Genomic DNA, 12,655 nt, shown 5'->3' with positions numbered 1-12,655 from the left:
GGTACCGGCACATCTGCATCATCACCTCCAGTCTGTTAATCTCTCTGCGTTTGTCCCCAGTGGGCCACCATACGTGTGAGGCCAGTAGCTTCCAGTGTCACACGGGTCACTGTATTCCACAGCGCTGGATGTGTGACGGTGACGACGACTGTCAGGACGACTCGGACGAAGACCCTCGACACTGTGGTGAGTTCACACACGCTGGTCCTGTCAGATGTGAATGAGCTGTGGTTTACACTGTACATCTACAGAGCTGGAGATTTTATAAAGGTGCTGTCTGATCACAGAAGACGTTAAAGGTCCAGAGTGAGACGTCTCAGCTCATTGTTTTCAGGTTGTCTGTCCGTCCCTTTCTCGTGGACTCGATATCTCAGTAACACCTTAAAATTCAGCACAAACCTTCACTTTGACTCAAGGATGAACTAATGAGATTTGGTGGTCAAAGGTTAAAGATCAAGGTCGTGGTGACCTCACAAAACATAGTTGGGGCCTTGTAAACGCGATATCTCAGTAACACCTTAAAGGAACTTCTTCAAATTTGTTGGCAAACTGATTAGATTTTCATGATCAAAGGTTAAAGGTCAAGTTCAGTACTCAAGACATCACGCAGCAATTATGACAAGATTTCACACACAGTCAATATTTTTATGACTCTGGATTAACAGGGATGTAACCTGAAACTAGTGACAGAGACATACAACAACCAGGCGCTGACTCTAGTCTGTGCTTTGTGTTTCCAGAGGGAACTCGGTGTAAAGGCTTCCTCTGCTCCAATGACACCTGCCTGCCAGCCACCGTCCACTGCAACGGCATCCAGGAGTGTCCGGACGGCGCCGATGAGCACAACTGTGGTGAGTGATCCCATCCCATATCTTTAGACTGAAGGTGCATTGTCTTGTTAAAAATATAATTCAAGTAGTATTCCAGGTGCTGTCCGTTGATGATGCATCATTTCACATGTTGGTTTGTTTCGTTCACCCTCAGACCCCCTGTGCACTCGCTACATGGAGTTTGTCTGTAAGAACCGAGCCCAGTGTCTGTTCCAGTCTCTGGTTTGTGACGGGATCAAACACTGTGAGGACGGATCAGATGAGGACGCCGAGTACGCTGGATGTGGTGAGGCGCCCCTGCAGGCCTGTCCTGTACCTGAGAACCCCCCCCTCCCCACTAATTACAGCCATCTCCTCTCCTGTAACACTGGGTTCCTGAGAAAGTAAAACAGGTCTGGACACAGATGTGATTCAACTTTCCCGATAAAATAAAACCAGTTTCAGGTGAAACTATAACTCATCCAGTGGTGACGTTTGCCAGATAAGATCAGCACAGACACATCACAGTTCACCAGAAAAGGAGGTGTGTTTATACTGGACGTGTCACACCTGTGCACCTCAACAGCGACTCATTCAGTCCACCTGTAACACCTGTAACACCTGTAACAGCTGTAACAGCTGTAACAGCTGCTCGGTGTCTGACTTGTTTTCTTGGATGCTACTTCTGCTTCTGCAGTATCAGTTCATCTGATCATGTTTCTCTCATTTCATTGATTACTAAACCACATGCTACTCATCAGATCAGATCCTGTGGTTTACAACCTGTGTTTATGATCAGTGGAGGAAAAAAAAGATGATGTTGTAAATACATTTTTTTTGCTCTAAAATTTCCATTTACGCTCTGATTTTTGAGATTTTTTTCACCTAAAGATACTGAAAAGAAAAGTGTGATCTAACATCCCTGTGTGTGTTTTTTTGTCAGCTACACCGTCTGAGTTTGGCAAAGTGTGTGACTCCTACACCTTCCAGTGCGCCAACGGCGTGTGTGTGAGTCTGGAGTGGAAGTGTGACGGCATGGATGACTGTGGGGATTACTCTGACGAGGCCAACTGCGGTGAGGAGAAGGAGGAGGAGTTTATGCACAAATAAAAGAAAATAGATAAAGTAAATGATTTTTCTGAGGAGTGAGGAGGTGCAGGTGCATGATGCTCTCTGCTGCTCTGTGTGTTTCAGCTGCTCCCACTGAGGTTCCAGGCTGCTCTAGGTATTTCCAGTACGAGTGCAGAAACGGACGCTGTATCCCCACGTGGTGGAAGTGTGATGGGGAGAACGACTGTGGGGACTGGTCTGACGAGGCCCAGTGCACAGGTACCGTCAGTCTGTGGTAAAGCTGCTTCACTGTGAAGACAACAGGAGCAGAGAGCACCGGCTGATCGTTGCACGACAGCACACTTCACTCTAACTTCTACTTTCAAACAAGCTGGGAGGTGTGGAAAAGAAAACTGATAAGTCAGATAAGAAAACATAAAGAGTTGAATGCAGAGCATAGCCCGTCATTTAGCTCAGAGCTAAAACTGTCTCTATCAGCTGACTGTCCAAACAGACGTCCAGTAGGTTTGTCAGATCACAGACGACTCTCTCATTTAACGCCCTTTTGTTATTTATTCTGTGAATTTTTGATAATTAGCACATAAGATAAACTATACAATTTTACAAAACACAAACCAAATAACAAGCTAAGAAATGTTAAATTACACTTTATTATAATTTGAACTGTATTTACTATATACTGCATATTTATACTCTTCATATAGTCACAGTATTTGTCTCTTTTGCAGACCTCCAGGATACTTAGCTCTTTTTTTGATGTATCCTGTTTGAAAAAACTAATTTCACTTGTTCACCCTGCCTCTCCTCCACTGTAGGTGGCATTACTCCTCACACTGTGGCCCCTGGCCCCTCTACCTGTGCCCCTAACCGCTTCCACTGTGGCTCTGGAGCCTGTATCATCAACACCTGGGTGTGTGACGGCTACGCTGACTGTCCCGACGGCAGCGACGAGCTGGGATGTCCCACAGGTAAAGAAGCACTGGTTCATATCTTATGTGAATGTTGTAAATTGTATTTTTTTTTTTTTTGTTGTAGATATTTTAGGAACAGGAAATGATCTAATAACAGGTGTAATATAAAACCTTTTTATAGTGAGGGAAACATAACGACTCCCACCTGCACCACCAGGCTTAAAAACAAGAATATAAATATGATAATAACATTCAATATGTTTATGTTCTTACCATGACATTAAGAGAAGGATGGAAAATGCAGAACAAAAAAAACCCGTCATCATATTTTTGTGTTTTCATGAAGAATTGATTTTAGCAGCTTAGTTATAAATTATATTTAAACAAAACAGAAGAAACAAACATGAATGAATTAAAATGATGATTCCCTCTATACTCTGTGTTTCTCTGGCAGCAGTTAACGGCTCTGTAACGCCGGCTCCCGTACCCACCCAGGCCCCTCCTCCCCCACCCTCCCCTGGTCGATGCACTCGGGGCCAGTTCCTGTGTCGCCGACCCCCCCACTGCATCCCTGACTGGCAACGCTGCGACGGACAGCTGCACTGCCAGGACGGCTCCGATGAAGCTCACTGCCGTGAGTCTCACCTGTGACACCAACACGCACACGAGAGAGAAAATAAAAATCACGTGTCTGATTTAAGGAGGAGGGAGGATCAGATTTAGACAATACAGACATTCTGTAGAATGAGTGTGAGGTTCCTTAAACATCCTTGTGAACGTGTCCTGCATCCTGATTTCCCCTCAGATTAATTTAAGATTTTCTCTAAGTGCTGACTCTGTTTAGTCATTTTTGTGCTGTGCAGAAACTCTAAGTACACACTCTGTTCATTTATACTGTGTAGAATATAAACTGTGTCTTCCTCTCCATGCCTCCCCTGCCTGTGTGTGCCACCCTCCAGCCACCCGTGGGCCTCTGTTCTGTGTGAACGGGACTCGCTGTTCTGACGGTGAGGCCTGCGTGCTGGACAGCGAGAGGTGTGACGGCTTCCTGGACTGCTCCGACCACAGCGACGAGGACAACTGCACCTGTAGGTCCACACTGCTTTCATGTTTGTTTGAATTACACCTGAGCCTCTGGACGGTTTGATGATGCAGAAGCTTCATGATGGAGCCATGAACAACAATATGACGCCAACGCTCACTGCGGTTTAAAAGCAGTGCAATGGAGCCACCTGCTGGTTGTTATTGTGCACAAACATCTCTCTCTCTCTCTCTCTCTCTCTCTCTCTCCCTCTCCCTCTCCCTCTCCCTCTCCCCCAGTGGACACCCTGGCCTATAAAGTCCAGAACCTCCAGTGGACCCCTGACATTCTGGGAGCCATTACTCTGACCTGGTCTCGTCCCAAGAACCTTCCTGTGGACTCATGCTACTTCCTCATCTACTACAGGTGACTTCCTGTCTGCCACCACTCGCCTGCTGAAAGTCTGGTGTCACTGTTTTGAAATATTGAGCCTTTGTTAACATCAGGCAGCCACGTTACAGCTGCTCTGCACCTCTGGGTTAAACGGCGTGGCCCCGGCGCCATGATGCCTCTGACCCCGTGTGTTTGTCTTCAGGCTGGTGGGCATGCAGCAGTGGACCATCATGGACACGCACAGCAACAAGACCAGCTACAAGCTGACGGTGCTGAAACCTGACACCACCTACCAGGTGAAGGTGCTCACTCAGTGTCTCAGTAAGCTGCACAAGACCAACGAGGTGATCACGGTCAGGACGCCGGAGGGAGGTGGGTGTCACATGATCGACGTACAGGAAACTGGTGTGACAGAGTAACACAGTGTGTGACTCCTGCTCATGTTCACAGTATTAACAGGAAAATGTCCTTTTGATATATTCCCATTATGTTTTTAGAGATTTGTGAAATTATGATAATTTATATATTTATAGCAAAACCTGTCACAGGACTGTTTAACACCTGCTGTCAATCCAAGATTCAGATTCAGACATTTTATTGTCCCAAGTGGGGAAGTTGATTTGCAGTCAGGGGTACAGATAAAAAACAGATAAAAACAACACAAGTGCAGCAATACACACAGTACAATAAAACACACAACACTGTAAAACACCAAACACTGTAAAACACAAAACAAACTTTAAAACTACAAAATGCAGACACAAGCTGCGCCACTTTTTACCTGTGGGTTTAAATATGAAAAAAGAGAAGAAACATTCAGCTGGAAGCTCTAATTTATCTTCACAGAAGCCAAATAATATTCTCTCAGAATGAAAACCAAAGTCTAGCAGCTCAAAGTAATGATTAATTAATGATTTACACCAGAGGGGAGTTATACTCACAAATTACCAAATTGTTAAAAATCCTCAGTAGTTGTTTTTTTTTTGCAGAATCACTATTTTATTTAATTGTGGTGGAATCAGAAAAGGACATGTATCATAATATTTGTCTATAAAGAGGAAGCTGATGCAGAGTATTTTGTATTGTATAATTTTAAGTGGTAAACTGAGCAGACATTCAATAACTATTGATGATTGTGTTGATGTTACAGTTACAGGTTTAACACTGTCGAATAGACACATGATGCAATGAATGTGTGTGTGTGTGTGTGTGTGTGTGTGTGTGTGTGTGTGTGTGTGTGTGTGTGCGCCACAGTGCCGGACCCTCCCAGGAACCTGCAGCTGTCATGTGATAACGGTGAGGACGGGACGGTGGAGGTCTCCTGGAGTCCTCCTGACAAAGGACACGGCCTCATCAGGGAATACATCGTGAGTCCTCCTCTGATGAAAACCACGTCTCAAGTCAATTTGCAGTCAGAATATTTTATTTGTTCCTCGTTGTCTGTGGGAAATTTAATTGGTTCCTCTGGTACAGTCGTCTTCTGGTTTACAGAGAAAAATCACTTCCTGAATGTTAATCTGTCTCTAAGCAACAGAGTTGATGTCACTTGTTTAATAATTATTTCACCCATCTGTTCTGTTTTAGGGATTATTTGCTTTAATATGACTCTGTGTGTGTGTGTGTGTGTGTGTGTGTGTGTGTGTGTGTGTGTGTGTGTGTGTGTCAGGTTGAATACAGTGAGCGTGGAGGTCTTGATTGGACATCACAGAGATGCATCACAACCAGCACTGAGGTGAAGGAGCTGCAGCCGGACACTCTGTACAGGTTCAGGGTAAGACACACACACACACACACACACACACACACACACACACACACACACACACACACACACACACACACACACACACACACACTGCGTTTCCAGTCTTCGTGAACACGGATGTGGGTGTTTCCAGGTTGCAGCTGTGACCAGTCGAGGCGTTGGGAACTGGACGGCGGTTAAATCCATCACTCCTAAGAAAGGTGAGTGTGTCTCCCTCACCACGTCACCTGCTGGTGTCACACAGGTATTTCAGGCTGTGCAGGTGTTTAAATCTTCACCTGTGATAATGTGAACTGTGACATGGGAAAATAGGATTGTTTCCCGTTCCTCCTGTCTTTGTCTTCTGTCCTTCAGGGAGAACATATGTTTCTGTTTTGAGAATTAATTTGTCTCTGTCATCAGAAAAAACCAAACCACACAACTTGAAAACCACTTGCAGCTTTCTTGAGTAAACCGTCGACCACATGTTTCCACTCATCTCTGAGCCAAATTAAAATGTTCAGATGAAACAAAATGAATTACAGCAACAAACAGCTCAGTTATTTAAAGCACATTAAAATCGTATTAAATGAAGACTGAAGATTAGCAGGAGATTGCTCAGGATAAAGTCTCACAGTGAAGCTGGTGAGGAGGAAATGTGGAAGGAAAAAAAAAAAAAATGTGCGTTTTCACAAAACCACAGTAATGTCACTGACTCTGTTTTCAATAATTCACATTTTACTAATTAACCTCAATGTGTCCTCTGGAGGCTTTTAATGTGAAACACCTGGAGTCAGTGCTGAGTTTGCATTGAATTAACTTCTCCTGTGGTTTATCTGAAGTGTTGATCTCCATCAGAAGATATATCTGTGGTTTAAAGAACCAAAAACCATCTCAGTGTAGTTTTACATCTCCTCTCTCAGGCTTCTCTCTGGAGCTCTAGTAACAACAGGTCAGTCAGCCAATCAGAGGAGAGGATCTGAGCCTCTCTTCTGAGTGATCCAATAAAAATATAGCAGATTTCACATAAACACTTTGAGAAATAAGGGTTGGATGGTGGATCCAGGTGGGCGGGGCTTGGGGCGTGGCTGAGAGTGGTGACTGCTTTGTTGTGACATCACAAAGTTCCAGAAGTCCTGACAGCTGGTTTTAAGGCTCAGTTTCCTCTGTGGACTGAGGCTTTGATACTTTCACAGTATTAATATAGAACCTTGACCTGCTTTATACTCAAAAAACCTACCTTTATACTATATGGGACCTTTAAATGAATGAATGATAAAATGCATAGAGAAGTTAAAGTTGTCATCATTTAGACTCCTTCTCTTGAAGATAAAACCACTGAAATAAAATCTGCCATCTGAAATAAAAAAACAACATATTAGTAATTGAAAAATCTGCTGTTCTCTGCTGCAGCTCTGCCACCTCCCTCTGTGATCGCCGACAGCATCACCACCGACTCCATGAGTCTTTCATTCAGCTTAAACTCCCAGTACGACGTAAGAGCCTCTCCTTCCAGTTTGCTTCCTAATGAGGAGACTGTGTTCTGTGAGTATGAGTGCGATGCTGAGACTGATGTGTCTCCTGTGTTTTCTTCAAGGTGAAGCAGTACATCGTGATTCTGTCCTGGCAGTTTGACAAACACGTCAAGGAGAGCAGGAACTACACAGTGAGAGAGGGGATCCTCAAAGGTACTGTCCACTGATGTGTCCCTGAGTTCAGGCGACAGGCGTTTATGTATCTGAACCCACCACCATCATCAGTGTGTCCTGTGTGCTTCCAGCTACAAACCTGACAGCAGGAACGCTGTACGAGGTGGCCGTGTGGGCCCACACCAGTATAGGAGACAGTCCCACAGCCCTGTCCCATCATCAGACCATCGGCACCCAGCCAGAGAGACCCCTCCTCAAAGTCAGGGCTCTCAACCAGACAGCTGTGGACTGCAGCTGGACCATCAATGGAACCTCTCCACAGGTACGACCCACACCACGGATCTCATGAAGGAAGTGAAGGAAGACACAAACATCACACAGCACAGAAGACTAGTGCATCGTGTGTACTTGTTCTTTATGGTGTGTTTTGTACTGTGTATGTGTGACATCAACCAAATCACGACCATAAAAATGACATTTCATCGTTCATGTTGAGCATCCTCTCTGCAGCCTCTAAAAAAGATTCAGTGGAGCTGTAAATGATGTGAACATTTATGAACTTTGAGACAGAAATACTCTTTATCATTACATAAATATATATTTTTTTAAAAAAAGCTGCTCCTCCAAGTGCTTGGATCAAAAGGGTTGCACCTCATCTCAGTTAATCATGGGAGAGTCTTGAGCATAACATGTAACCAATGAACCAATCAGAGTGCCACCTCCAATTTCCTTTAAAGCCGGGCACACCTTGCACCTGACCACGCACGCAGCATCTCTGTGCACACTGAGGGTAAAGGAAGAGAAGAAGCTCACAGCTCACAGCTCCACAAAAAAGTAACAGCAGAATTAACAACATTGATTATCTAATCATAAGTGTGAATGAATCTTCAGCTCATTATAAAACTGTGGTGGGACAAATATAGGTGATGAATGAAGCACACTTCTCTGCAGAGCCTTGTGCTTGGACAGACTCCTCCGAGCTTCTGAGGCTGTAGTCTAACTGACTTCTAACTGACTTTGTTGGTCTATCACTTTCTGCTGCTTTAATGCTCCGAGTCGTCTGAGTCGACACGTTGACTTTGTTTTATCTGTGCTGTGTGTGTGTGTGTGTGTGTGTGTGTGTGTGTGTGTGTGTGTGTGTGTGTGTGTGTGTGTGTGTGTGTGTGCGCGCAGATGTATGGTGTGTATTATGCCACCTCCTTCCTGGATCTGTACCAGAGTCCTCACCTGGTCCGCACCTCGTCTCTCAGCCTCACAGTCACAGTGGACAGTGATGAGCAGTATCTCTTCCTGGTGAGTCTAAAGTCTCTGCAGACACCTGGACCCTCAAGGTTCGAACAAAGAAACACTACATTTGTGTTTAAGCAAAGTTTTTATTCTCAGTTTTGTGAAGCTCAAATGAATCCAGTGTTAACTCAGGAGAGGCGTCTGAGCAGATGTCTGAACTCCCAAAAGTCTCAAGTAAAAGCAGTCACAAAATCACATCTGAGTCAGTCCCAGGCTGTCACACAGAAACCTTCGCGCTGGAGTGAAGCCAAATCTGTCTGAACAAAGTCTGTTTAAAGTTGATGTTGGGGGTGTCGGGGGGGTGGGGGGGTGGGGGATTAAATTATCCACAATCTTTTTACCTAATGAAGAAAAATTCAGAGCAGAAGTGGTAAATTATTCTGTGTTAAGTTTCACGAATGCAGGTGTAAATGGGAACCAGCTCTGCCAAAACCTGAGTGGTGTGAGAGGAAAAGTGAACAGCCGAATTCATGCACTTCAGTTTAACTACAAGTTCAGTCTGAAGACTCGTTTTGAATAATAGCCAGCGTTAAAAACAGTGAGAATGTTCCACATATGTTAACAGTGAGGTGAGTGTTGCCCTAATCCTTTTTTTGTTTTTGGGAAGATGTGGTAAGAGGTTTTTTTATTTTCACAGTTGATACTTATTTATTTATTTACTTACTACCTTTCAACTGTGTTTTAATCATGTAAATTCAACCTAAATAAAAAAAAAAATACATATGTTCCACATATTCCTGGTCATAACACTGTAAAAATAATCATACTAAGGAAGAGCAGTGGGTTGAATCCACTAAATGAGCTCTCTGGATTCTGATTTGACAAACATGAACTAAACATCTGGCAACTATTATGTGACATAAGTCTCAGGCATGAAAAACTGGGTCTTGCTTAAATAAAATGTAATAGTTAAATTCCAAGACACAGAAGGTAAACTACAGAAGCCCTGAAAGTTTTTTTTATAATCTGTGAAAACAACTTCTGATAAATAAATTGACAAATTATCAAAAAAAAATGGATGGTTGATGTTAATGTGGAAATGTGTTTATCAGTGTTATTGTTGTTTACGGGTTAAATGAGAGGTGCATCATGGGATACTCATTAAAATCCAGCATGATAATAAAAACTACTTTTATTATAGAAACATTGATTCATTGTTGTCAGTTTTAATTGAAGGCATGTAGGCATCTACTGTAGTACTGACTTATTATATAACCTACAGGTAAAATTTTTTATATAACTACAGGTAATGTATAGATAACATTGATCAGTGATAGCACTGATCAGCAGCAGCTCAATTTTATCAACAAACAGACATTTTTTATTGATCATCACTGACTGTTGTCCGTCTTCAGGTGCGGGGGGTCTCTCCCTTCCTGGGGCCTCCCTCCGACTACAGTGTGGTGAAAATGATTCCCAACGAGAGGCTGCCGCCGAGGAACCTCCACCGCGTGCGAGTGGACAAAACGCAGGCGACGCTGAAGTGGCAGCCGCCGTACGACGCTCCGAACGCCCCTCTGGTACGACGCCGCCTCATGTTACTGTGACGAAAACGCATGATGATAATCATCAATAATACAATCAGGGAGAATGTGTCATAAATCAGTTATGGAAATGCTGACGTTCACAGCTGTGCTGACAGGTGCCTTCAATCCAGCTGCAGGATGTTTCATGTGGAACCAATCAGGTGTTGAATCCAACAGACCTGAACCTGTTTATTGGCAGATGTGTATTTTCAACGTGTGTGTGTGTGTGTGTCTTCCTGTATCTGTAGACATATGCAATCCACGTGCGGGACGTGATCCGTAAAGTGGAGTGGGATTACAAGCTGACCACACAGAACAACACGGTGGAGTACCTGCTGAAAGGCCTGGAGCCCGGAGGACGGTACAGCGTCTCCGTCCGCCTGCGCAACATGAGCAAAGAGGCCAGCTTCACTCTGAGCACAGGTCACACACACACACACACACACACACACACACACACACACACACTCAGATGTGCAGAAGTAACAGCTTCATACCAAGTATCCTACATTTGGAGCTGGTTTTAATAACAATTTTACTGACTGTTTAATTATTTTAAGTAATTAAATAATGATGTCAGTCATTTGTCAGTCAAATCTGCCGAGTCACTTGACCCGGGTGTGAATGCTGATTGAACAAAAACACGATGTTACTGGGTCTTCACTGTTTTTTTTTGAGCTGTGCTCATGTCTCAGTGTTTCCTCCTCTGCTGCAGTTCCTCTTCCGGCTCCTGAGGCCCTGAAGATTCTGACGGAGAAAGACCATGTGTTCCTCTTCTGGAAGAGTCTGGCTGTCAGAGAGAAGGGTTTCAACGAGAGCAGGGTGAGACGCCACTCACCAGTATCTTACAACTTCTTCCACCTGGTTTACACCCTCCTGTTGTTACATGTCCCTCTACTTCACTGTCTAGCTCTGCGTAGAGGGCTGGGTACAGATACTTGATGTATAATAATAATAACACTGTTGTATTTGATAATAAGATTTGAACAAAATTCTCAAAGCATCAGACTCGTAGGAGAGGAGAAAAATAAATCATCTTTTTTTAATTTAGTGTTCAGGTTTGATCAGCACAGTAGAGCAGTAGAAACACATGTAGTTCTGCTTTGATGTGTATTTCTGCTCTTATCCTGCTCTGACTTCCTTGTCCTGCTGTTCACAGGGGTACGAAGTGCACGTGCATGACAGCGTGACCAACCAGACGTCCTACCTGGGGAACACCACGGAGACCTACTTCCGTATCAGCAGCCTGCTGTTGGGGCACAACTACACCTTCTCTGTGCAGGCCCGCTGCCTGCTCAGCGGTCAGCTGTGTGGGGAACCTGCTCTGCTGCTCTACAACCAGCTGACAGCAGGTACTGCAGCACATACCTGCTTATGTCCACTTGAAAAAGTGTTTGCACTGTAAGATACTGTGAGTAATGAACGTGAACTTGATTCTCCACCTGTCCAGGGGCCAGCGATGCCTCCCACAGCGAGGGCCACTCAGGGGACACGGCAGCAGTGGTGGTCCCCGTCCTCTTCCTGCTGCTGCTCGGAGTGTGCGGCAGCTTGGTGGCGCTCTACCTCCGACACCGCCGGCTGCAGAACAACTTCACCGCCTTTGCCAACTCCCACTACAACTCTCGCTTGGGCTCTGCCATCTTCTCCTCCGGAGATGAGCTGGGTGAGAAAACTTTCCCTCCTCAGATGTGTTGGCTCTCCTGACTCTGCAGAGACCAGGAGGGTTCAGGACCCGTCTGTGGTTGTGTCACTTGGCTGAGAGCTTCAGGGAGTGTAATTTACACTACTGATTGACGGGAAGCCTGTTGGGGATCATGTCCTTGTCACTGCGCTGAAAACTCTGGAGTGGCTGCTCAGGTTGGCTGTAAAGTGTGGAAGGTGGGGTTTCTGAGGGGGACTAAATAAAAAAACTTGTCACTGACAGAAAAATCACCTCCACACCCAACTGGAGGAGGCTCATGTAGAGTTTCCCTTCACGCAGAGGAGACTACGAGGAGGCGAACCTCCATGTGCTCCTTTTCATCTGTGTGTTGTGTGGATTTATTCACTTTACTGGGAAAGTGGTCTCAGACTTTTGGATGCCAGTGCACATACCTAAGAATGTCTGTTCCCTGAAACTAGAGAAAAGAACAGGTTACGACTTCAGAGACTTTTTGGCAGAAATTCTCTTTTTATGGTTAATATTTATGGCACCAATTTCCAAGGAGTCACAGTGATTTTAAATCACTGTTAACGTGACAACTT

At 44.6% G+C, this 12,655-nt stretch overlaps 1 protein-coding gene across 7 annotated transcripts in view; it reads left to right on the top strand.

Annotated features, from left to right (window-relative positions):
• sorl1 (sortilin-related receptor, L(DLR class) A repeats containing) overlaps window positions 1–12,655 on the top strand; it is a 74,909-nt gene that overhangs the window by 57,764 nt on the left and 4,490 nt on the right. For 5 of the 7 annotated variants that reach the window (XR_011687028.1, XR_011687029.1, XM_071471518.1 and 2 more), the window contains exons 26-47: window positions 61–186; window positions 741–851; window positions 985–1,116; window positions 1,753–1,884; window positions 2,004–2,138; window positions 2,696–2,848; window positions 3,246–3,425; window positions 3,751–3,879; window positions 4,112–4,238; window positions 4,408–4,577; window positions 5,460–5,572; window positions 5,872–5,976; window positions 6,104–6,170; window positions 7,363–7,445; window positions 7,547–7,637; window positions 7,730–7,920; window positions 8,772–8,891; window positions 10,241–10,405; window positions 10,660–10,834; window positions 11,127–11,233; window positions 11,571–11,763; window positions 11,862–12,074. Coding sequence is in view for 5 of the 7 variants with exons in the window: in XM_071471518.1 (XP_071327619.1) it covers window positions 61–186; window positions 741–851; window positions 985–1,116; window positions 1,753–1,884; window positions 2,004–2,138; window positions 2,696–2,848; window positions 3,246–3,425; window positions 3,751–3,879; window positions 4,112–4,238; window positions 4,408–4,577; window positions 5,460–5,572; window positions 5,872–5,976; window positions 6,104–6,170; window positions 7,363–7,445; window positions 7,547–7,637; window positions 7,730–7,920; window positions 8,772–8,891; window positions 10,241–10,405; window positions 10,660–10,834; window positions 11,127–11,233; window positions 11,571–11,763; window positions 11,862–12,074 (3,018 nt within the window). In the remaining 2 variants the exon portion in view is untranslated. The remainder of the gene's footprint in view (window positions 1–60; window positions 187–740; window positions 852–984; window positions 1,117–1,752; window positions 1,885–2,003; window positions 2,139–2,695; window positions 2,849–3,245; window positions 3,426–3,750; window positions 3,880–4,111; window positions 4,239–4,407; window positions 4,578–5,459; window positions 5,573–5,871; window positions 5,977–6,103; window positions 6,171–7,362; window positions 7,446–7,546; window positions 7,638–7,729; window positions 7,921–8,771; window positions 8,892–10,240; window positions 10,406–10,659; window positions 10,835–11,126; window positions 11,234–11,570; window positions 11,764–11,861; window positions 12,075–12,655) is intronic. The other 2 variants (XM_071471519.1, XM_071471522.1) reach the window with 1 other exon arrangement.

The sequence above is a fragment of the Trachinotus anak genome, unplaced genomic scaffold, assembly GCF_046630095.1.
Source record: "Trachinotus anak isolate AG129_WGS33_773 ecotype Australia unplaced genomic scaffold, CSIRO_AGI_Tana_v1 ptg000034l, whole genome shotgun sequence".
Classification (NCBI taxonomy): domain Eukaryota; kingdom Metazoa; phylum Chordata; class Actinopteri; order Carangiformes; family Carangidae; genus Trachinotus; species Trachinotus anak.
The sequence above is the reverse complement of the archived record's forward strand: the minus strand, read 5'-3'. Positions and strand labels throughout refer to the sequence as shown.